The 25,793-nt window shown below is 42.8% G+C and overlaps 1 protein-coding gene across 1 annotated transcript in view; it reads left to right on the plus strand.

Annotated features, from left to right (window-relative positions):
* LOC307266990 (protein TANC2-like) overlaps nt 1–25,670 on the plus strand; it is a 47,291-nt gene extending 21,621 nt beyond the window's left edge. Inside the window, exons 7-26 of the mRNA XM_080049147.1 lie at nt 834–1,115; nt 1,571–1,695; nt 4,619–4,850; nt 5,305–5,474; nt 6,428–6,706; nt 8,413–8,580; nt 9,282–9,442; nt 10,215–10,323; nt 10,424–10,546; nt 11,119–11,355; nt 11,559–11,771; nt 12,227–12,320; nt 14,464–14,597; nt 14,871–14,994; nt 15,554–15,729; nt 16,318–16,450; nt 19,295–19,386; nt 19,762–19,908; nt 20,100–20,200; nt 20,791–25,670. Coding sequence (XP_079905273.1) covers nt 834–1,115; nt 1,571–1,695; nt 4,619–4,850; nt 5,305–5,474; nt 6,428–6,706; nt 8,413–8,580; nt 9,282–9,442; nt 10,215–10,323; nt 10,424–10,546; nt 11,119–11,355; nt 11,559–11,771; nt 12,227–12,320; nt 14,464–14,597; nt 14,871–14,994; nt 15,554–15,729; nt 16,318–16,450; nt 19,295–19,386; nt 19,762–19,908; nt 20,100–20,200; nt 20,791–22,954 — 5,264 coding nt within the window. The 3' untranslated portion in view covers nt 22,955–25,670. The remainder of the gene's footprint in view (nt 1–833; nt 1,116–1,570; nt 1,696–4,618; nt 4,851–5,304; nt 5,475–6,427; nt 6,707–8,412; nt 8,581–9,281; nt 9,443–10,214; nt 10,324–10,423; nt 10,547–11,118; nt 11,356–11,558; nt 11,772–12,226; nt 12,321–14,463; nt 14,598–14,870; nt 14,995–15,553; nt 15,730–16,317; nt 16,451–19,294; nt 19,387–19,761; nt 19,909–20,099; nt 20,201–20,790) is intronic.
* The last annotated feature ends 123 nt before the right edge of the window (nt 25,671–25,793 follow it).

Below are 25,793 nucleotides of genomic sequence, written 5' to 3' on the forward strand. Positions count from 1 at the left end.
CCTATCAGATTCATTTCACCCTCATTAGTCTTTAATGGACCGTATGTTCTGCCGAAAAAAAGATGCCCTACCTCTGGAGGACTTGAGTTTAATGACTCCCACCCCCCAGTGATTAAAATCAACAGTTAAAACTAGTCACTCCTTTGCATTTTTTTTTTTTGCAAATGTTTCCTAGCAACAAAATCAGCCCAAAGCAATCAAATCTGGACTGATGAAAATAAGCCACTTTTGAACTCTTTCAGGAGACAGAAAAACTATATTATTCCTACTTCAATCTCGTATAGCTTGGAGCCAGATCATAGTGAAAAATTATTCTTTTTCTCAATTGTGTTCAAATGTAACAACCCTAGGACATTTCACTTCCAGCTCCCTTTCATATATCTTTAAAGTATTAAAGGAGGCCAAATCCTGAAGCACAATAAAATACATCTTGGTTATGAATTATTGATCCATCAGTTTATGATCCTCAGAAGGAGCATTTTCCACTAGGGTATTTACTTTTATTGAAAAAAAAAACTACATCAACATAGATAAATGTGTTAAAAATCGATTTATTTTGTGAGTTCATGATCATATAATGCAGCAATGTCACATTAAAAGCAACAAACCCATTCCTTTTAAACAATGAACATATCTTTATCAGGAAACACATATTGATCGTATATATGAAAATAAGTGTTTTTGCAAGGATATGTAGGTGTTTATGTTTGAACACATGCATTACTGCTTAATAAGGAGGGACTCTAATCTCTAAAAAGAAATTTAACTCAAAAAATAATGCTCATATCTGTAATACATCTAACCAACTCTCTCTTTATCCCTGAACCCTGCAGTGCGTTTTGCGCCTTATCGGCCTCAAGACATCGCCCTCAAGCCTCTGCTGTTTGAGGTGCCCAGCATCACCATGGACTCAGTGTTCACCGGTCGGGAGTGGCTCTTCCAGGAGATCGACGGACACCTCAACAGCCCCAACTCCAGCACCAACCGCGGGGTGGCCGTGGTGGGCAACATCGGCTTCGGAAAGACGGCCATCGTGTCTCGCCTGGTGGCTCTCAGCTGCCATGGCACGCGCATGAGACAGATCGCATCGGACAGCCCGCAAGCATCGCCAAAACGTAAGGGGCATACGCTCATGTTTAAATAACAGGAAATATGTTAAAGGTGGAATCAGTGATTCTGGAGAATGCTGGTTGACAATCTGGTGTTAATACACAGTGTAGGCTCTGTAAACTGGCATGTAAACAAAAGGTATGTAAACAAAATGGGCCTACCTTAGCTAGCAACATAACAGTTTACAGAGCCTAGGCTGTGTATTGACAGTGGATTTATTTTCAGCGCACACACTCACAGTACAGATAGTTAGTGGACAGTGAGGAAATATTCACTCTTTTTGAAAACAAAGGGATTTTGACTACAAGTATTCTCCAGAATCGCTGATTCCGTCGTTAATTCCATCTTTAAATTTGAGTATTATGACTCTATTGTTTAGATAGTACAAGTGTGAAAATATCGCATGAATATGACCTGTGTTGGAGCTGTCCCTGAGTGTGTTGTCCTGTCTTGTGTCCAGATGGAGAGGGGCTGCCTCTCACCCAGCCCCAGCCCACACACGGCACCCTGGGAGGAGGCAGCTGTCCTGGGACCCCCGAGATGAGGAGGCGTCAGGAGGAAGCCATGAGGAGGCTGGCCTCTCAGGTAGCTTACCAGATATACACCTGTGACCATGTACACACAACGCAAACAAACACATATACATTTCAGCCTCTGATTTACAAACAAAATACTGTTTTGTGGGCACTTAAATACTGTTATGGTCAATATTCTCCCCCTGTTGACTTCCTTTAAAAAACAATCTGATGTGAGTGTAAAGGTGCAGTGTGTAAAGTGAATTGGCGTTTCTCAGAAGCGGCTTGGTAGGAATGGAATATATTATTTATTAGTGTGTTTGAAATAGTGTATTGTCGCTTGTAAATAAAAGTTGTTTATTTTAGTGCCTTAGAACAAGCATTTTATATCTACATAGGAGTGGGCGCTGACAAGTTTCGACAGTGGCACAGAACGGACAGATTTTATGACCTTACACGCTTTTATATATAGTGGGTGTCTGCCGGTAATGCACCTGTTGGAAGACGGAAAAGAAAAAAATAAGTAAATACATCTTCACCTCAGCACTTGATATTGTCGACAGACTTGAGGCAATGGTGGATGATGACATTTTCAGTAACTAGCTTGTTGTCCTTTAAGGCCACCGCAAGGTAGCGTTTCAATCTCGAACTTTCACCACTCGATGATGCAAAAATACACCTTTATTACACACTGTACCTTTTTAATATGACAGTTCTAGCTTTCAATATATTCTCATAAATGACACAATGATGAGTACACAAGCCCAAATTACAGCTTTGTGGCATAAAAAATATATTTTCAATTGCCAAATATTGCATCAGGGGTCTTATTTGCATATTACTCTATTGTCAGTTTTTTTCATATGTTTTTCTCTTCATCAAACAGCACTGCATACATTCAAAAAGCATTCAGTGGAAATATCACTGAACTGGTCATTTTGGTACAATAGTACATTTCATGGTGTTCTCTGTCCATTTATTTGTAATTGAATAAACTCAGAGATAATATTAAATGGCTCCTTTTGATGGCTTAATTATTCAATTAGTGACAGCATAGGTGGAGGGCTGGCCAATGATTCGCTCTTTTGAAAATTGCCTCCTACAAAATAAAAGCACGGCCACAGCTCAGGGTTCTGTGAGAAATGATACCGTTTCAAGCTTTTGAATGGAAGTCAAAGGTTCATGCCACCTCCGCGCTATCGCAGCCTCACACCGGGTTCCCTTTTCAGCTGGTAGACTTCAAAACAGGCAGATAAGCTTGGACTTTGTCTAAATTTCCATTTTTTCTTTTGATTAAATTTCACAGTTCACAACAAAATTAACAATCGGAACACAATTCCCACCCTACAGAAAAATCCACTACACCTTGCTATCACTCTATAGTTACAATCAATACTTATTATCCAATTTTATCAAGTGATATACAACCTATGTGCATAAATCAGAGTCAATTTGAATATTTTTTAACACTTTTGTGCAACTACATTTTTTGGTGCTAAATATTGAATTCTTGGTGTATTTAATTTAAAAAAAAATTTTAGGTAAACAATCTTAACATGTGAAAGTGTCTCTCCCTCCCCATCCTTCGCTGCCCCTCCCTTGCTGCTGAGCCATCTGCATCCCCAGCCCTGGCCTGATGCATTATGCAGATGTGTTTAAAAAAGAAAAAACAACTTTGCCAGGGAGCCTTATGAAATATTAATACCTGCAGAAGCCATTTCCCTGCCAAGCTATTAGATCTTGTTAACTCTGTGCATTAATAATTGAGCTCACTCCCTTTTGAACCCCCCTTTTGTTTTAAAGCCCCTAATTCCATTGTGACCAAAAATTAGCATTCGATTTTGATTAGTCTTTTTTATTTATTTATTTATTTATATTACTTTATTCTTTATTTAACTCCCCCTTTTCCTTAATTTAAAGGTGGAGTCAGCGATTCTGGAGTATACTTGCTGAAATAAGTTTAGTCAAAATCAGTGAATATCTCCTCACAATCCGCTACCTGTCCATGCTGTGTGCACTGAAAAAACCCCAGTGTTAGTACACAGCCTAGGTTCTGTAAAGAGGCATGTTGGTTGCTACGGTGGGCCCCCACTTTGTTTACATATCCACTGTGTTTACATACCAGTTTACAGAGCCTAGGCTTTAACTGTCCTGTGATCGCTCCCACAGCTTCTTCTTCACCTGCCCAAGACTATCTTCCAATGTCTCTACATGTCCCTCACAAAGGACCCTCTTTATCCATTCATTTAAAGACGTTTTCATGTCCGCGGCTGTGAAATATGAGTTTAACTCTTGACTCCTTCACTCCAAAATCATCTAACACACTAGCATGCATGAGCTAACCTCGCAATCAGTCTCCCTTGGCAGCCGGAAGCCATGAATTATTAATGGATGAAAAACCGTGCAGCGAAACGACCAGTATTATGTTTCATTATAGTGCAATCATCCACCATGAAGTTGACTCAATCCCAAATGACCTGTAGCTGGAGCAGACACAGGGAAAACTTGGCTCTGAATTGAGAGAAGAAAAGTGATATCTCTAAAAGGTGTGTCACCTGACTCCCCATGCTCCCTGACACTGAGCTGAAAAAAGTTACACGCATGTTGTTCAAGGTCAGGATTACCAGAGGGGAATGGAAGCGTTCACCTTTATGTAGGGCTGTTCGATTATGGCATAAAAAAACATTGATATTGAGATCATCACGATTATTTTAAAGGTGCACTATGCAGTTTCAAAGGAGGTGGATTGGTTGATATTTGTTGATGTTTGTGAGTCAGTCACTTTTTTTCTGGTGGCTTTCTAACTTATCTTGGAAAATGTTCACTTCTCTGACACACCCAAAGCTACATTGTAACACCCTTAACACAACATTGACATTGACATTGGGAACAACTTAAACTTTTTCTAACTTTTTATTCATTCATTTCTTAGCCCTATGCCTTTATGTTCTTGTGAGTCTCAAATCATTCTCCCTGCTCTCTGTCGCCTCCAGGTGGTGGCGTACCACTACTGCCAGGCGGATAACGCCTACACCTGCCTGGTGCCGGAGTTTGTGCACAACGTGGCGGCGCTGCTGTGTCGCTCCCCTCACCTGGTGGCCTACAGGGAGCAGCTGCTGAGGGAGCCACACCTCCAGAGCGTGCTCAGTCTGCGCTCATGTGTCCAGGACCCGCTGGCCTCATTCAGGAGGGGGGTATTGGAGCCTCTGGATGCACTTTATAAAGGTGAGGCATTGGTGGTGGAGAATGGGGTTAAACAGGGGTGGAAGGAGGCATCAAAGCCTTTTACTTCAAAGCAAAAACTTGAGTAAAAGGATAGTATAATTAGGGCAAGACAGATCATGCAGATCATGTTTTATCAAGCACTGGTCACTTTTCCTTTCATACTCGTATAAATAAAAGGTCCAAAATGTAGATCTTTTAATTATGTTACTTGACAGCATTCCATGTTCAGATAAAAAAAAAAAAAATACAGTCATGTGACAGGTCATGTTTACTTATAAAAATAATTCTCCCTTTGTGGCTTAGCCAGAAATGCAAGCCTTTATCTAAGAGAAGATGCATGTTTGAAATAAACATCATCTTCAACTCACTTGTTTCTAGGTGAGTTGTGCTGATGAAAGCCATGTTGGTGAAATCATGCTAAACGCTAATAGCATCTGTTTTTCTATTTTTTAAGAGAGGAAGATCAACTCTGAGGAGGACCTGATCATCCTCATCGACGGTCTGAATGAAGCAGAGTTTCACAAGCCGGACTACGGAGACACCATCGTATCCTTCCTCACCAAGACCATCAACAAGTTCCCTCCCTGGCTCAAACTGGTGGTGACGGTCCGCACCACGTTACAGGTAGAGTACTGTAGACAAATCAAGTCAATCCCACAGTTTGAATCTATATCTCTGCTGTTTAATATACAGATGCATTTCAAAAAATATAAATGTACAATATAATGGAAAAGTATAATCTATTATTCAATCTATTTTTGAATTAAATTAAGGACTTTAAAAAAAAAAAGTCATGATATTCTAATTTGTTGAAATGCACCTTTACGATCTGAAATGTTAGTTGAATGATTTTCATTATAGCTATCAATGCCCGCTAAGAGGGTTTCACCTCAACATTATCAGCGGGTTATTTTTGCTAGTGCAGGCCACCGACTGAGATTATTGAATATGTCTTGACTACTCTATGGTCTTTGTCTGTGACCTTTTTCATTTTCCCTCTATTATAGAGAAAAAATCATGAAAAGGAAATAAGTGCTGAATAGTTATCCATAGCATATGACATTTTATTTTTGATCTGTATATGAATCAGTGAGAAAGTATAGGCTCTGATAGATAGATAGATAGATAGATAGATAGATAGATAGATAGATAGATAGATAGATAGATAGATAGATAGATAGATAGATAGATAGATAGATAGATAGATAGATAGATAGATAGATAGATAGATAGATAGATAGATAGATAGATAGATAGACGGAACGACAGACAGACAGACGGAACGACAGACAGACAGACAGACAGACAGACAGACAGACAGACAGACAGACAGACAGACAGACAGACAGACACTAATAAAAGTCAGTCAAATAAGTTAAAAGAAGTGACCAATATTACACATAATTAAATTTTCATATAATTAAGTGCCAGAGGAAAGTATACATAAATAGATATTGCACTATTGCATTGTCCAGTGTGTGTGGGTGTGTGTGTGTGTGTGTGTGTGTGTTTTTGTGTGTAGTGTTTGTCTGCACCAAAACATCCCCAAACTTAAGTGTATTTTCCGCCCCATGTAGGACATCACCAGCGCTCTGCCGTTCCACCGTATCTCTCTGGACATGCTGGAGGAGAATGACGCCATAGACCAAGACCTGCAGGGCTACATCCTGCACCGCATCCACAGCAGCCCCGAGATCCAGAACAACATCTCGCTCAACGGGAAGATGGACAACACCACCTTCGGCAAGCTGAGCGCCCACCTCAAAGCCCTCAGCCAGGGCTCCTACCTGTACCTCAAGCTCACCTTTGACCTCATCGAGAAGGGCTACCTGGTCCTCAAGAGCTCCAGCTATAAGGTATGGATGGACACTGCCGCACAAGTTCTGGCTTTTTATTGAAATGAAAAATGTTGCGTATTATGTTTAATCTGTGCTTTTTCTGTGTGAGAAAATGTAGATACACAGTGTGTTGCATATGTTCTGATGAGGCTAATTGGAGTGTGACATTTTCAATAAAACCTATAGTGTTTTTTTTAAACTGGTAAATTGTTGCAAAAGTTGTCATGAATATTTAATGTTATAGAGAAATTAAAATGTGTAGGGGTTTTAATTATTCTGAGAAAAGAGCACCTCACCTTGTATTAAAGGAATAGTTAAACATTATTAATCTGGTCGTAAAATGTTAATTCTGTTGCTTTTTCTTGAGCCAGAGAGTGAGCTAAAAAGAGAAACATTGAACATTTTCAACTATTCTTTTAATGTACACAATGTTCTCAAAAAGCTCCAGCTATAAGGTATGGCTAGACTAATGCATCTTAAGAAAAGGGTTTCAAACTGCGAGGTGCGTCTACCAAGGGGCACATGTGAGAGAAGGGGTGATATTGCATAGATTGAAAGGGACATATACACACAGGTATTTTCTAAAAACAATTGTAAGTTAGTTATTGTAGTTTGGGTCCATTTGATTTGTCCCGCTGACCGACACTATCAGCAGTTAGAGCTCACACATCTCAGTTGAAGTACTTTGAACCCCCCATAGCCCCCTAATAGCTGCAATTTGCGTCAGGAATCGTACTCTCTTCATCTAAAGGCAATGACTCACTGAACTCACAAAACCCAGGCATTATACACATATTGTTGCTTTCAGTGTGAGTCACTCATACTAGAAGTAATCATCAGCTCCCAAGTCTGCCACAAATAAATGTCACTACATATAACGCCGGAACTTGCCTTAAAAAACATCATGTTTTTCGGGGGGTTTATTCTGTATATAAGTAAGCCAGTGATATTTGTCTCCTACATTCATGTTTTTTTCTCAGACAGGATATGCTTATAGCTACTTTGTCATACTTGTTATGCTACCAAATTACCAAAATATAAAGGAATGTATGCTAAAAAAAAAAGGTTGTGGCCCTCAGCTTAACTCACTGAATAGATAGCAGTCAAAACTCCCCTGATCTAATCTAAATACAGTGCTTTGCAAAGTCATTTTTAATTTACCTGAACTCCGACATGATTTATGTAAAATGTAGTTTTAGAAAAAAATCTTTTTGTCAGTCGGAGCCCAACACATTTTTGATACATAATGCAGTTGAATTGTTTTAGTGTGGATTTCATGACAAATTATTTAAACTCAGACACACGCCCCCTGGTTAATTTGGTTTCATGTATTCAGAATCAGAAGAAGTGCTTCCAGACTCCATAAACAATGACTCAGAGGACCCACGTACAACAGTGGAAGACGCGCTGCACAAACACGCTGCGTTATTCATGCTGTGCAAAGCCGATCCAAAGGAATTTAGCATATAACATTTCAAATTCTCTCCTCCGGTGGCGTAGTGGATAGAGAGTGAACCATATTGGCTCAGGCCTCGTTGCAGTGGTCCCGGGTTCAAATCCGACCCGTGGAAATTACTGCAGGACATCCCCCCTCTCTCTCTCTGTATCCCCATTTCAACTCTGTACTATCAAATAAAGCTTTAAAATGCCAACAAATAATCTTAAAAAAAAAATCTCTATACCCTCCCTCCCTCCCTCCCTCCCTCCCTTCCTCCCTCTCTCAGGTTGTCCCTGTGAACCTAGCGGAGGTTTACCTGCTGCAGTGCAACATGCGCTTCCCCACTCAGTCGTCGTTTGAGCGGGCGCTGCCTCTGCTCAACGTGGCCGTGGCCTCGCTGCATCCGCTGAATGATGAACAGATCTACCAGGCCATCAACTCTGGCTCACTGCAGGTAGGAGGCCCAGAGTACAGTACACTTAACCCCAAACTGCTCCAGGGGCGCCGCAATATGGATGAGGACCCCCTCTGTAATTGCATGTGTTTTGGTGTGTTAGAAATATAAGAGGGGTTAGCTGACAGAAACATTTCAATAACCTTGTGTGACTAACTGTGTGTGAATCTGTGTGTGTGTTAATTGACAATAAAGAACTTACCTTCACCTTGAGACCTTGTAATATCTCAAGCCCATTCAATAAAACTGATTAATAAATTGGCCTTGGAGATTTTTCACAAAACCCATCTTTTATATTTATGAAGATACGGGTTTCGTGAAAATGTTTTTGTTACCTCGGGAGGTCATCTCTCGCTAGTGTGTTATTTAAAACATTTTAATTAGTCGCATTTTATAATACGAGAACTTTTCTGTGTGCGCTGATTAACTTTGACGTGTAATGAATCAGTGAGAGAGTATGAATTCACACAATTTTTCGACTCATTCTGAAATGGAGAAATGTGTTTGTAATAGCAATTATTTTTCCCATTTGCTCGAAAATTTCTAAATTCAAAATATATTTCCGCCAGTATAATACTTCCAAAAGCAACTTGTCATCATTTATGCTTGTTCCATGCTAGAAAAGCAGAATAATAATACATGTATCAGCATGATCCGGCCATAAATAGCAAATAACATTGAAACCATTCATGTTTTTTTAGGGCACGCTGGACTGGGAGGATTTCACTCAGCGTGTGGACAACCTGTCAGTGTTCCTGGTGAAGAGAAGAGACGGCACCAGGATGTTTGTCCACCCGTCCTTCAGGGAATGGCTGATCTGGAGAGAGGAGGGGGAGAAGACCAAGTTCCTCTGTGATCCACGGTGAGCCCATTAGGTTTACTAAAGCTGCTTTTATGACCTCGTAACAAAACAGATTTTCTTCAATGTCCTGCTTAAGGGATTCTAAATGTTCTCCTCTGGAAGCGGGATGGAGGAGTGTGACTTTAGAAAGGGGGGAGGGGATAGTAAAAAATGGACATTAAAACTTAATACATATAAAAAAAAAAAATCCCACAATGCCTTATGATGTAGGGTGGTAGAGGAAAGGGGGCCCAACTGTAACCATGAGGTCGCTTGTTCGATCCCCGGCACCGGACAGCCAGGAGGGGTGTAAATGTGTAAAATGTCCATCTACGGTGCCCACCATCTCTACCATTGTGTCTTTGAGCAAGGCGCTTAACCCCAAACTGCTCCAGCTTTTGTACAATTGACTTCATTGACTTACTTACTTGCCATAACGTCCAGATTATATAATAGGTAGAATGTGTGAGTGAATCATTTGTTGAGAATCTTGTGTAATGCTGGTCAAAGATCACTGAATCACAGCTGAAAAGAACGGAAGCTCTTTTTAACCTTGGTTATGAAATACATTGATGTCATAACGTAATGTGCTTTAAATGCCACAGCCTTGACTGTGTGGATGGAAAATAAAATCTCCATTATTCGCTGGTACATTGTGTTCATCTGGCAGCCGGAACATTTCATTTCCTGTATTTATTACTGTAAATGATTGCACTAGTGTGTAGATGGTAACACAATGCATTCAGTTTCAAGTATTGAAAGATTTACGTTTTTTTTTTGGTCATCCTTGCAGGAGCGGACACACACTACTTGCCTTCTGGTTTTCTCGACTGGAGACTAAACTGAACAGGCAGCAGACTATTGAGCTGGGCCATCACATCCTCAAAGCACATATCTTCAAGGTGTGTATGCACACACACACACACACATGCGCCCACACACACAGCTGTGGTCTGGCTCCACAAGTAATGAATATTTACACCGTTCATTTCTCTGTTCAAGGGTCTCAGCAAGAAAGTCGGGGTTTCCTCATCCATCTTGCAAGGGCTGTGGGTGTCGTACAGCACTGAGGGCCTTTCAGCTGCACTGTCTTCACTCAGAAATCTATACACTCCCAACATCAAGGTACAGACAGCCACTAATATAGAAGAGAGGAGTCATACTTATATCATATTTTATGTTAGTCGTACCAAATCCTAGGGCTCTATGGAATCCCTTTGATTTTTTCCAGAATGTTTTACTTTTTACACTGATTTTCTTTTAATCAGAATGAGTGTCTAATTAATGTGAATGGATAAAATGCTCTCAATTTGATAAGATATGAGTCATTTTAATGATGCATCACAACCTTAGCTTTTTAAGCATCTGCAGGGGGATTTAATGTCAGACTTGGCGCACAAAGCCACATTTCAGCCCTGAAAAAACTCAGCTGAGCTTGTAACAGTGATGTAATTTCATCCAAATGATGGTAAATTATAGCTTTCCGAGTTTAACAGTAGGCTAGATTCTGTTTAATTGCCCAATTCTGTAATTCATTTCACTATGGTGGAAATCATAGGGCCCTAAAATCCAAACTACACCTTAGAAATAAACTTCCCAGAAATCCTCCTCTCTCTGGTATAAGGTTTCATTAAATATTTGAAGCTTTTTTTTATCTTTTAATTTCCTAATAATTTGTATTTTTTTCTGTTTCTCAGGTGAGCCGGCTGTTGATGCTGGGCGGTGCCAATATAAACTACCGTACGGAGGTTTTGAACAACGCCCCAGTGCTGTGTGTTCACTCCCACCTGGGCTACATGGACATGGTGGCTCTGCTGCTGGAGTATGGAGCCTCGGTGGACGCCCCCTCAGAGAGTGGCCTCACTCCGCTGGGATACGCTGCTGCAGGGGGACACATGGCCATAGTGACCGCGCTCTGTCGCAGGAGAGCTAAGGTGTGTGGGGGAGAGAGAGGGAGAGTGTATATGCTAAGGGTTAGGCAGTGATAGGGTCATACCGTATCTTCATTTGTCAAATAAAGGGCAATGCTATTTAGAAGGGGAGTTGATACCTCCCAACCCTAGTATACACTGATAATGAGAGAACACTTGTAGTTTATTTGCTTGTTTTCCTGATCAAATCCCTGTCCCTATCATAGGTGGATCACTTGGATAAGAACAGCCAGTGTGCTCTGGTTCACGCGGCCTTAAGGGGACACATGGAGGTGGTGAAGTTCCTGATCCAGTGTGACTGGGGCATGGGGCAGCAGCAGCAGCAGCAGGAGACACAAACACAACAACAGAACGCCTTCACCAAGAGCCACGCAGTGCAGCAGGCCCTCATCGCTGCAGCCAGTATGGGATACACAGAGGTACGGCAGGGAGGGAGAGGGCTGATGTCATAGGGGTGTAATGGTTCTGATTATCAAGCTCTCCAGACCAGTGTACAACTATTTCATTCTTCAGTTCAAATTAGGGACTCGGAATTGTAGGTGATTTAGTGTAGAGTAAATAATCATTAAAAAGACCCCCTGTAACTCCAACTGCTAATTGACCACTACTTACTTTGAACGGGGAATTTAAATATTTATATCTTTTGATTTAAAAAAAATATATATTAAAAGCATCCAAAAAAAATTTAAAATGTAATCCCAACAAAGAAAAATAGATGTTTGAAAAGAGATGGGGAAGAAGCCACTCTTTGCCGTAAACAAGTGCAAAATCCAATAAACGGTCAATTAAGGGACAGTATAAATAAATACATTGATTTGTGTTTGATGTGTGTTTTTAATCAACTTGTGTGGTCTTGCCTCTTGTGTCCCGACAGATCGTGTCCTACCTGCTGGACCTGCCGGAGAAAGACGAAGAGGAGGTGGAGCGGGCGCAGATCAATAACTTTGACACTCTGTGGGGGGAGACAGGTAGGGAGACAGACAGGATGCCAATAACACACTGTCTATTCACAGCTGACGGATGACTGTGTGTTTAATGGCTCATGTAGTATAGGACAAACAGAGAGGCAACGATCCACTGTATGTTTACAGGTCGGACCAGATTTTCCATATCTTAGTTTTTGGATATAATATTTTTTTGTGATATTATGTGCAAGGTTATCAAGGCTAAAGTGACACAGCAATTCTAATTCAAAGAGCAAAAAGTATACAACAATGTGTACATGTATCCAAACCCATTCATTTGAATAGCTTCAATAGAGAAGTATATCAGTGTGAGGAGATGTCGTCAGTCCGATATCTGATGAGTGGATTGCAGCCATATCAGATTAAATTCAGATATTGTTGTATGGGATTGGTCCTATTCTAGAGGTCAAATGCAAAAATAGACTGTAGTTCATCCTGCAACATACAATTTAATGTTTTAGTGAGAGGGTTGTTTCTATGTGGCACTGTAAGATTGAGCGCTGCAGTGCGGATGTGATTGGTCGTGTGTGTGTGTGTGTGTGTGTGTGTGATGCGTCAGAAGCTGATGGCAGTGCTGTCAGCTGTGTCATTGGAGCACAGACAGGGCCAGGCTCACACACAAACACACACACACACACACACACACACACACACACACACACACACACACACACACACAGAGGGGATATGGGGGAGGGGTTAATGTGATACAGGGTGCTAATAAATGACTAGTCTAATTCCCCCGTGGCAGACAGACAGCTGATGAAATGTAATGTTAACTATCATTGGAACCTAAAGCTATGAAACCGCCCATTGAGCTAGTTCACTCCTCATGCTGCAGTGTTGGACTCAGTCAGCCATGTTTTTTTTATATTTTTTGGGTTGTTTATTAGGCATTACAAGGATAACAGTTGTTCTGGAAGATGAGTTGTGATGGCAGAGTTACTGGGATAGGTCAACTGGAAATGCATCATTCTCTTACAGATAGCCAGAGGGGAGAGGGTTGACAGTGTGTCGGGACATATGAAGAAATACTCACTGAACTGTGTGGATCGCATTAAGTTTTTTGTAAGACGAGGAATAAATAAGTTGAAATAAGAGCCAGACCGATAGAGCAGTTCATATTATCTCATCGTAAGTGTCAGTCGTTTGGAGACAGAGAGAGGGACCATTATAGTGTTTGTCCAACGAAGGTCACTGTGTTCAGTTTTAAGTGCCAATGTTCCGCTTAGTATGTTTGTTGGTCAGACAAAAATAGTCTTAAGGATTATTTGTGTATGTTTTTTATGTATATCGGCTGATTTATTTTTTTATTATTATTTTTTTAACTTCCCAAATATCGGCCGCATCGGTCACAAAATTGTTCAGAAAACTCCAGTATCGGTTTGGTTAAAGTTGAATTGGGGGTCAAACCTCTTGGGCTGCTTCCGCTCTGCTTAAAAGGGATTTGTTCACTCCGCTTAAATTACTCCAATTAAAGTCATTACATTTGAGAAGATGTCTTTTCCAAGGCCTTTGCTCCCACAAAAAAAAAATCTCCAGGGTCTCCTCTTTCCCTTTTTTCTTCAATCAAGATTTCAGAATGAATCCCAGAAATACTGGGTTTTCCCATGTGGCAAATCGCATTTTTCTTCTTTCTTCTGTAATTTATATATTTTATAATGTATTAAATTATCAAATGAAAGGGGGTTTCGCCTCTTAGAGATGATCCTACAGAGATTCATCCCCCTAGGCTTTATATGGAGGTTCAGATCATTGTTCATATGGCCGGCACACTACTTGTCTGTTTCAGTTCAGCCTCACTATAGTCTTATAGTGTTGTCTGCTGCCCCAGGAGGAAGCTGTTTTTCTGCTAAAACACAGCTGCACACCAACTGCTCAGACACAGTTATCGACTTGCAGCAGAACAGTGTGAACACAGAGGCACAAAAGCCTTTATTGATACAGCTAATGCATAGTAAATAGTGAAAGAAAATATGCAGCAACGCATTGGGACACACAAGCCTTCTTCAGGGTGACTAGAGTGACAGTTTGCAACTTTCTAGTGAACATAACAGAGAATTTAGGAGCTTTAAAGCCAGATATTTCCTTCCTAGAGTTTTCGGAAATAAAAGTAACCTAAAAAACTCTTGTCTGTTGGTTCCAGCTCTGACTGCAGCCTCCGGTCGGGGGAAGCTGGAGGTGTGTCGTCTGTTACTGGAGCAGGGAGCGGCCGTGGCTCAGCCCAACAGGAGAGGCATCGTGCCTCTGTTCAGCGCAGTGAGACAGGGACACTGGCAGGTTAGTGCTCATCATATGCCTGCATCATTGACCTCTCTTGAAAACACCATGATTAAAAACGATGAATGTATTGGCTACAAGACTACAATTTTTCATCCTCCAAAAGGCAGTAAAGAAGTTGTAATAATGCTATAGAAGCAAAAAAACTAAAGTATTTCTTTCATTTTGATTGGATAAACGACAGCCATTTCCTCATGTTAAAAAAAGCAAGCAACTATTGACATGCTATTGGTGTTATATAACGACATGTACGCAATCCATTTAATATTACAGATTGTGGACCTTCTCCTCACGCATGGAGCAGACGTCAACCTGGCAGACAAGCAGGGTCGTACTCCTCTAATGATGGCCGCCTCAGAGGGACACCTGGGCACGGTGGAGTTTGTACTGTCTCAAGGTAAAGGGCTATCCTGATTGAGATATAAAAAAAAACAGATGTTAGAACAAAAGGTGGATCAGTTAGGGATTACTTTTGACACAACTGAAAGGTGAAAGAAACCCACATACAAGCATACAGAAATAGGAAGATTTTCATTTAATGGACTGGCCGTTCTTTAAAATGGCTCTGGTCAACAAGTCTCCATAACTCCAGTCACTTTGCTACGCCTCTCATTGTTGAGCAGCTATTCCTGTGTGTCTCTCCCTATTTGCGGCTGATGCAAACACAAACACAGACGGACACATTTAAGAGTCAGATTTGACACAAGCACCATGGAGCCACTGAGGAAAAATCTCCCTGTGCAGGCTGAGTTGTAGAAAGGGACTTGTATCAACCGCACAGTGATTCATAAAACTTAAACACAGAGCCACGGCGCAAACAAAAACTTAGCATCATGGCAGTTTTCAAATGATGTTTAATATAATTACAGCCAATTAAATCAGAAATAGACTTTAAAAATCCCTCTGAATGAATTGGTCCTGGCTGTGTCTCACTGCTGCCATTCTTCTCTTCCCAGGAGCCTCTCTGTCTCTGATGGATAAGGAGGGTCTGACCGCTCTGAGCTGGGCGTGTCTCAAAGGACATCTCCCGGTGGTCCGCTGTCTGGTGGAGAACGGGGCCGCCACCGACCACGCAGACAAGAACGGCCGCACGCCACTAGACCTGGCCGCCTTCTACGGAGACTCTGAAGTGGTACGTGTGCGATAGGGAGAACCATGAATCCATTAGAAATGTGTGTTTTATTTCAAATGGATGTTTGACCTTCACTGTTCAAAAGGATCAATGTGCAGAGCTGGTGAAAAGCTTCTCTAAAGTTTCTCTGTGCTCATCTCAATATCTGATTGAATGAAATTACAATATTTTATTTTGAAGGCCAGTTCAAGTTTCTTAGTATTTCAACTTTTGAAGCCCAAAGATATTTGCATTGACATGAAAAGTTGATTCTGGATTTTTCCGTGAGCGAGAAGGTATCAACAAGGTCTTTCATATCGGACAAAATATTCCAGACAGAGTATCTTTATAGGTCTAGTCTAGAACATATTTGGCGATCACTTTTTTTGGAATTCTTGTGGAAAATATGTTGATCTGGTCTCACAATGTCATCAACCAAAAGTTGCCATCAAATGTTTGCTCAAAGAACCAATTTGGGTTTGAGATGTTGCACTTCTCTTGATGTGAGAAAGAAAATAACTCTTTCTTGACTCCTGATTAGATTAGAAATATAATTCTTCCTCTCAACAACACATCACTTGACCGTTCTCTAAAACCTTCCTTCTCCAGGTCCAGTTCTTGGTGGACCACGGGGCCATGATAGAGCACGTAGACTACAGCGGGATGCGCCCTCTGGACCGGGCAGTGGGCTGCAGGAACACCTCGGTGGTGGTCGCCCTGCTCAAGAAAGGAGCCAAGATAGGTAAGAGCAGAGCAGAGGGACAGTCATTCATTTAACTCCATGGATAAACCTCTTCCAAACACAGCATCCCAGTGGCCCAGAACTAAAAGGTTTATTTGTCTGCCGTGCTACAGATACAATATGATGATTGTATTTTGGCTGAAAGTGACATGCATTGGAGTTCAGTCGTGAGCTGCATGGAAGGCTGTGAAGGCACAATTCGAAGCACTCATTGGTCATATACTGCAAAGCGACATGGATTCCGGTTGTGTGTCTCCATGTTGCTCTAAAGGTGGAGTCAACGATTCTGAAGAATGCTTGTTGTCAAAATCAGTGAATATCTCCTGACGATTTGCTACCTATGCATACTGTGTGTGTACTGAAAAAAAATCCACCATAGGTACGATGGGCCCCTTTGATTAAATAAATGTTGTTTACATGCCAGTTTACAGAGCCTAGGCTGTGTATGAACACATTTTTTGCAGCGCACACACACACAGAACCGGCAGGTAGCGGAACATGGAGAGATATTCACTGATTTTGACAACAATCATTCTCCAGAATCACTGACTCCACCTTTAAAGCCCTTCCTGCTACTGTATGTCATCCACCCACCCTGCCCAACACACTGCCCCCCTGCTGCATTGTGCTGCTTCTCCTCAGCTATTTATGGCTCCGATGTGCGTTTCTTTTTTACTCTAGTTTGTAGCGCCACTGTTGTTCTTGCTCTCATGTTCTCTCAGTGCGTCAGTTTGTCTCGCTCACACTATCTACCTCGTTTCTCTCTCAATCACACGCTGTCTCTCTCTCTCAGTCTCTGTCTGTCTCTCTCTCTGTCTGTCTCTTTCTTTATTCCTCTGCGGTTGCTCAGAAACAGGTTGCTATCAGCGCTTGCGTTGTTTCCTTTTCAGCTTTCTTTATTTTAGCCGCTTTTCCACCAAAAGTACCAGGAACTTGTATTTCCAGGAACTAAAAAAAGGTTCATGTCTTTTCACCGTGGAGGAAACGATCCCTTTTAGCATAAGCGGGACTTTAATACATGGCTAGTGAAATAAAATGCTGCAAGTACCTGACCAATCAGAGATCTTCAGCACTGAAGCCCCGCCCCCAAAGTTCATGAACCTTTTTTAAGTATTATCCTCTGAGCAAGTGACTTTACTCAGGAAAAATAATTTACCCAAGAACTAAATTTCGACCCTGGTTTCTGCGTACACAGATCCTTTGAAAGGTTCCTAGTTCCTGGGGAAAGTTCCTGCGGTGGAAAAGGGGCTTCTCTTTTTTTCTTTTGCTCAGGCACTTATCTCCGCTTCTCACTGCTGCTTTTTTTGTGTTCCTTCTCCTCCTCTTCCACTGCCATCAACACCTCTACCTCTCTTTCCTCTATACTTGCTGTTTCCTCTCTCTCTCTCTCTCTCTCTCCCTGTTTTCTCTCCGGCAACTCTTCCGCTCCTTCGCTAACCCTCACCACTACACCCCCCCCCCCCCCCCCTCACCCAACACCCTATGCCCCTGCCTCTCTCTCTCTCCGGCCCCAGGATGTCAGACGCTGCCCAGTCGGCCCCGAGGTAAAGCCAAGGCTGTCGACTACTCACCCCACCAGGCATTTTGACAGCTCTATCTCCTCTCTCTGTGTGTGTGTCTGTGTCGTCCTAAGTGTCGGGCCAGGCCAGCTTAGCTAACCAAACAAAAACAACTTCTCAAACTGACAAAATAATATCATGAAAAGGTATTATGCAGTGGGGATCGCTGCCCCCTAGAGGTAGACATCCAATAAGTGCTTAATAATGACAGCATGCCCGGCCTCCCGCCATGTGACGTTGTGTTCCAAAGTGTTGACCTTCCATCCCTACAGATGCATGACGGAAGCCCATATTAGTAACACAAGTGTGGAAGTGATTTAGCAGGACAGGTGCATGTATTTGTAATTCCTCTGTGCCTATACCACCACCAAAGACTGCGGTGATAAACCACTGTACTGTGTGTGTGTGCACCGTTCACCTTCCAGCTAGGCCAGTCAGCTGCCAGTCCCTCCCTCTCCACCAGCTCAGAGGACACCTAAAGCCTGCAGAGCCTTATATGATATCCCTCCTGCTTGCCTCTTTTGTTTATTGTATTGTATTGTTATCCTTGTGCAAGATCCCCCTCCCTTACATCTCTGTGGTGTGTGTGTGTGTGTGTGTTCGTGTTTCAAGGATTGCTGTTGTTGAGCAAATACAGAAAAGATGCATCAGTTTTTTCGGGATATTTATAGGTTTTTTTTAGGACGAAACCATTTATTTTTGGGTATTTGTCCTGCTTCTCTGCTGTCCCCTGATCACATTCCCCGAATCAGTCAGTGGTACAAAGAATGACCTGCACTTCTCGAAGAGACCAAAAACATATCTCAATACAAATATACAACAAAGTTTTTTTCGTACATCTACTCTGGGTTCTCCTGGGCCAAAAAGTATTTGCAGATAATGGCTACGGTTAATGTTTTTTCAACTATTTGAGAATCATTCAACACGTGCTCATTCTGCACTCCAATTCAACTCCATGCTCAAATTCTATAGGTTATAACTTATGGTCAAATACTATTTGACCCAGCAAGGTCACAGTGTTCCCATGGTGTTAGGGCCGGTTTCTGTAATCTTTTTCTCTGCAGTGGATTGCCTGTCTTCTCTCCTCCATTCCCCCATTTTGACTGTTGTCCTCATCCCTGTTTTATAAGTGTTGTAATGTGTCGTGTGTGACTCCCAGTCGCTCCCTCCCTCCTTCCTTCTTTTTCCCCTTATAACTGTGTGTCTTTCTCACTGTGTGTTTCTTTTTTTTTTCTTTTTCTTTTCTTTTTTTCTTTTTTCATCCGCTCCTTCCTGTGTTACCCAGGTCCCGCCACATGGGCTATGGCCACCTCCAAACCCGACATCATGATCATCTTACTCAGCAAGCTCATCGAGGAGGGGGACAGCTACTACAAGGTCAGAGAGAAAAGGCCGCGTAGCTCACGTTTCATTGTTTAAAGGAAAGATAAAAGTATGTTATGATGGATATCATTTAGGCAATGCAAGGGAAGTTCATTTATATAGCACAGTTCACAAATCAGTTTTTAAGAATTTTTTCTGTCGATAACAACCAAATACTCTCTCTTTAGAAGATAGACTGCTTTTGTAGTTAACCTACAGTGAAACGAGATTACTGTCTATGAGAATGAGCTCATACTGAGAACAAATTATTGCCAAATTCAATGTATTAATATCCAGCTCTGATTTATGTTGTGAAGCCTTCAGAATAGCGTTGTTATATGTTATTGTGAAGGGAGGATAACCAGGCCTGTGTGTGTGTTTGTCCCACAGAAGGGGAAGGTGAAGGAGGCAGCGCAGCGTTATCAGTACGCTCTCAAAAAGTTTCCACGCGAAGGCTTCAGCGAGGACCTCAAGACGTTCAGGGAACTCAAAGTATCGCTCTTCCTCAACCTGTCCCGATGTCGGAGGAAAATGAACGTGAGTGGGCAGAGGACAAACACAGTGACTCAAGAAAAATGACATAATATCATTTTTGTTCTCCATTTTTGTTATATAACCATAGCAGACTTATCTTTATGTTCTATAAATATAATCAGGATAGTGCTATTGGGCAGATTTTCGTATGTGTTGGTTGGTTAATAGTGTTGTCTTCTGCTCAATCTCTTCAGGACTTTGGGATGGCTGAGGAATTTGCTACGAAGGCACTCGAACTGAAACCAAAATCCTACGAGGCGTACTATGCCAGGGCACGCGCCAAGCGTAGCAGCAGGTAAGCAAGTTTATTTATATAGCACATTTGGAATACTGAGGCAATTGAAGGTGCTTTACATAGAAAGCCTTATAACATAACAAAACATAAGATGAACATTTGCAGTAAAACACAATAATACATAATACATTGAAAATGGTCTCTGGAGCAATAACAATAATAATACATTTCATTTATGGAGTGGTTTTCAAGGTATTCAAAGACACTTTACCGTAAAACCACTACATAAACAAATAAAAAGCAAGTGAAGCAATAAAATCGGCATATCAAAGCAGGCAAAATGCAATATTGTTAGAAGCTGAAGGCTAATCTGCAGAGGTATGTTTTGAAAAGTGATTTCAATATGTCGACTCGGTACAGTCTCCAATGTGTACGTGACTACTCGTGTTAAGTGATTTTTTTATTGTGGATCCCGGGAAGACTAGCTCGTCCCATTTTGGTGACAACTAATGGGGATCCTTTTAACAATAAACAATAAACTCTTCACTCACATTTGTGTTCATGTACTCGTTCCTCATGTTGTCAATTTGGGCCAACGTGACTTTTCTCCCCCCTAAAATAACAGCTATCCTCCTTTTTCTTCCCCCCAGACAATTCCCCGAAGCCTTAGAGGACCTGAATGAAGCCATGAGGCAGTGCCCCAACAACCGAGAGATCCTGCGCCTGCTCCAGAGGGTGGAGGAGGAGTGTCACCAGTTTGACCAGGAAGACGACCTCGACCAAATACAGCAACAGCAACTACAGCTCCAGCTCCAGCAGCAGCTTGAGGACCTGGAGCCTCCCCCCTCCCCTCCTCCTACACCTCCCCCTGAAGAGGAAGAGGACGATTCCCTGGCCCTGACCCTGTCCATGCCTCTGCCCCCTCCGCCCGAGCCCCGGCTGGAAGACATGGAGCCCGTACAGGACCTGTTTGAAGACGAAGACTACTTACAACAGGAGCTGGAGGCCATGTCCGCCAACCTACCCCCTCCGGAGTCCCTGAGCAATCCCTCCAGTTTACCCATAATTCAGAGCCCTCCTCTGTCCCCCACACACCCAGACCAGATCTACTATACTGGGGGTCAGACCTATGAGTACCACCCCACCTCCTCCTCCATGTCCTCCCCAACCCGCGGGTCGTACCACCACCAGCCCAATTCACCGCCATCGCTCTCCCCCACGCATCAGAACTCCCACTACAGACACAGCGGCAGCCCGCCACACACCTCGCCGGTGCACCACCACCACCAGCAGCAGTCGTATGGCTTCAGCCCGCCTCACATGGGCCAACACGGGGGTCAGCAGCAGCAACAGGGGGGCATGGACCACCAGAGCCCCCCGCCTTCCCCTTTACGACGGGCCGCCCAATACCGAGCCAGCCCCCCAGTAGAAAGTGTCTGTCTGTATAGGTCCCAATCTGGGTCTCCCGTGCGCTACCAAACGGAGCAGCACCACCCCGGCCGACCCAAATCGCCCCTCTCCAAGATGAGCAGCCAGCGGTCGTTCCAGCTGAGCTCACAGCCCTCTCTGTCCTCGCAGCACCACCAAGCCCAGGGCCTCCGTCTGCAGCCTTCCATAGCACAGATAGTCCGCACCAACCAGCCCAACAGCCTGTACAGCGGGCAGATGGGGCACTCCATGGGCGGCGGCGGCGGGCGCTACCAGGGGGATGTGGAGAGAGGTTTGGTGTACCAGCCATCCCTGGATGGTCGCTCCATGCCCCCCCAAGTCCAGGCCAGCCTCAGCGCCGGGGCCCTCTGTCAGCACGGGGGCCGAGGAGGGGTTATGGAGTCGGGCCTTCTGTTGAAGGACGAGCAGCTACCCCAGCGCCCCTCCTCTGCCTACCGCGCCAGCAGCGGGGGCCCGCAGGGGGGCATCCGCTACAGCCAGACCCCGCAGATCAGCCGCAGCCAGTCGGCCGCCTACTACCCGGTGTCTGAGCACGTGCTGGAGCGTGCCAACACCATCATGCCCCCCTGCCAGCAGCTAGGCTCTCCTGAGATCCCCCACAACATGGTGCGACGCCCCGTCAGCGCAAACACTACTGAGATGAAGCATAACGTGCCCACCCCTAGGCCCCTCATCCACTCCCAGAGCGTAGGCCTCAGATTCTCCCCCTCGAGCAACAATATCTCAACCGGATCCACTTCTAATCTAGCACCAGGCTTCAGGCCTTCCTCTTCCATACAGCAGATGGAGATCCCCCTCCAAGCGACGTACGAGCGTGTGTGTGACGACATGTCTCCGATTTCTCCCTCTCAAGGCGGCGGGCTGTACCAAGGCGAGTCCCAGCGCTCCAGGAACACTCCTTTTATGGGCATCATAGACAAGACGGCGCGGGTCCACCAGCAGCAGCAGCAGCAGTACCTGCACCAGCCCTCGCGCTCCCGGGCCATGGCCTCCATGGACTCCAGCCCCACGTCGCCGGGGCAACTGGTCCAGCAGGGGTCCACCTACAGCCCCCCCGCATCGCTAGGCAACATCGCCTACTACAACAAGACCAACAACGCCCAGAACGGACACCTGTTGGAGGAGGACTACTACTCCCACACCCCGCCTCAGTCGCTAGGCAAGATGGCTAACGGTTCCCGTGGCGGTGGAGATATCCTGGAGCGGGTCAGCCAGGTGCCCACCTACCCCGACGTAAAGGTGGCCAGGACTCTGCCCGTGGCTCAGGCCTACCAGGACTACCGCCAAATGTCCCGCGACTCCCGGACCCAAGGCCCCACCTCCCCCATCAAACCAAAGAGACCATTTGTGGAGTCTAATGTGTGATGTGATTGGTTGGTTGGTTGGTTGGACTGGGATTGTCAGTAGAAGATAAATATTTAACGGCAGATGCTGCTGACCTGTGTGTATGGGACATGGATAAACTCTAAAGAACTCTTAAAGAACTCCCGGGAGAAAGCCACACACACATTTAGGGTAATAGACTTTATCTAATATGAAAAATACATAACTTAACAGTGAGAAGTGATTATTTCATTATCATATTCCGCACACAGCTAGGATTACTGGACGGTCCAAAGTAAGGACTGTGAGAGTGACAGTGCTAATCATCGGACTCTACTACTTCGTGGACTCTGTATCCATCTTCTGTTCTTTCAAAGTGTGCTCTTAACCAAGGTTGCTAGTAGGCTCTATTCTATGTAATACAATATTCTATGTTCAATACTGTACATTGCTCAGAAGAAATACAAATGGCTCGACAACTCAGTACTTAAGAGAAAAGTGACAATATTTATAATTAAGTTATATATTGTACATAGAAATGAAACAAAAGCATAGTTTGCGTTTGGATTGTGTTCCGTTAACCCTGCCTTTGTGTCATATGGATGTGGTGGTAAAAATACAATCAGGGAGGAGGGACATTGACCAACTTTGAATGATTTCATTATCTCAAATGTGTCAAAATAAAAAAAATGCTCATGTCGTGATTCAATGTAAGAAGATGCTTTCTATGATGCAATAGGTCCACAATGATCGAAAAAAAAATGCCATAGTCGACAGTGACGTCTAATAACAGTCGTATATCTTCCAACCAGTAGTCCAAACCGAAAATATACTTCAGTTTACAATGATATTAAAACTGAGAAAACTAAATGTATGTTGGACTTTTGCTAAAAAAATAAAAAATAAAAAATCACTCAATTATCAAAATAGATTTTAATCTTAACCAGAGTACCAGAATGTGTATCTTTTAAGCTGTCAGTTTCAGAATCCAGCTATTGTGCACGGTCCCTACACCTATTTTTGTTAATTAAATCACTTTGGAAACCAGTCACAAAAATCCTAAGGTTCAGATAGGTCTATTAGGATTTTTCATTTGAGATTTCAGTATCATTACTGTATCACAGACCTCATCGTCTGCCTTAGCGTATCCTTAGCTTATTCATACAACTTCAAACAAATATGAAGTTCTTGAGTGAAATATGTGTTTCTAGCTTCAATCAATCAATCAATCAATCCTCCTTAACTGGATGAAACTGGTTTAAAAAATATTAGAAAATCCTGTGCTAGGTAATTTCTCATGTGACACATGAGTATTAAAGTTTGCCTATGTCCCTCCTCCGTCCGTGTGTGTTCCTATATAGAGAGCAGAATGTGCAGGACATATGCTAGTGACGGGTTAACATGGAAAGTGCTCAGCCATTCAAAGCAAGCAAATGCATTCACAATCCACTGTTCCAGACGTTATCCCCCCTCTTTCTCCTGCGTTCCTTTTTGTGTCCTTTTTCTTTTCTTTTTTACCCACAATGCATTTTTAACTCCGCCATTTCTGCACTAAAAATGCCTGTTAAGTTCTTATAACTAAGGGTGCACTTTATGTATTTTACTTAACGTTTTGTTGTTACGATTGTTGAATTTTGGAGTAAGTGGGTGCGTGTGATCCGTCAGACCTCCGACTACCAGTGATGCCAGACTATCATAGACACTTCTAATTATTATTCTAATTATTATTATATAATTTACAAAGCGGTGATGAATGACAATATGAAGAGCAAAACAATGTTTTTAAACCGGTGAAGATGTATAGACTTTCTAGCACAAGATGTATATACTGATATTCCCCTCAGTCCAGCTACGGGTCCGTTGGTTTAAGAGAGTCTGTTAGAAGAAAATGAACATATTTAAGTATTCAACATCATTAAAAATATCCAATAAAGTCATTTAACTCTAAATGAACCAGTCTAATCTACTGGTCTTGCACACAGTCGAATCTACTGCAAAAAAATATTATAAAAAAAGGGATTACCAAGTTCAGTGCCCATACACTTCATATTTGGAGTTTGGGGATGATAGAGAAAGTGTCATAGCTAGAATATTCAAGTTAACTGTATATGTGGGAAAAAGTTATAGACCATTTGTCTGTAACGTTTTTTTTTTTGGTTTGGTCTCTGATAAAAGAATATCTAAAGATGGGACCGAACAGTTCGTCCTGTTCTTTGTTCTCAGTTGTACCTCCCACCAGAGAGAGATTGCCCTATGCTTATCTCTAACAGAAATGAAGGTATAAAAACTGTACAATACATAATTTAAATAAGACTTTAAAGTTGAGGAATATTTTGAGGGTGTATGGTTCCAAAAAGCTGTCTGTGTGTGTATATATGAGTTTGCTGTAAATAGTCTGATGCATGTTCTATTCTTTCCACAAGCGGATACATGTATAGCAGCGTTCAGGACTCTGGTGTGTGTGTGTGTGTGTGTGACGCGACAATGTTTTGGGATCAAGATAAGGAGACACTGCTGTCCCCTCGAAAAACTGTCCTTATCATTTTCCTTCGACCCCCCCCCCCCCCCCCCGCCCACCCCCACCCCCTCACCAGACAAAAGCGAAAAAAAGGTTTTGTTTCTTTTTTTCTTTTAATGTATTTGCTTGCTGAGCAGAGTTCTCTTGTCTGTAAAATGTGAGCTTTCAGATCGCTGTGACAAAAAAGTTTAATTAAAAAAAAAACTAATAAAAAAAGAATGTGTTTTTATCTCCTGATAACTGATTGTAATCTGTACAGTCAAACAAACCCCTATGTATTGGAAAAAAAGAACATATTTATAAATGGTTACCAACTGAAAAACACGCCCTGCATGTCAGTCGTTTATTGAAACAGATAATCTG

The sequence above is a fragment of the Ammodytes marinus genome, assembly GCF_949987685.1.
Source record: "Ammodytes marinus genome assembly, chromosome: 20".
NCBI lineage: Eukaryota > Metazoa > Chordata > Actinopteri > Uranoscopiformes > Ammodytidae > Ammodytes > Ammodytes marinus.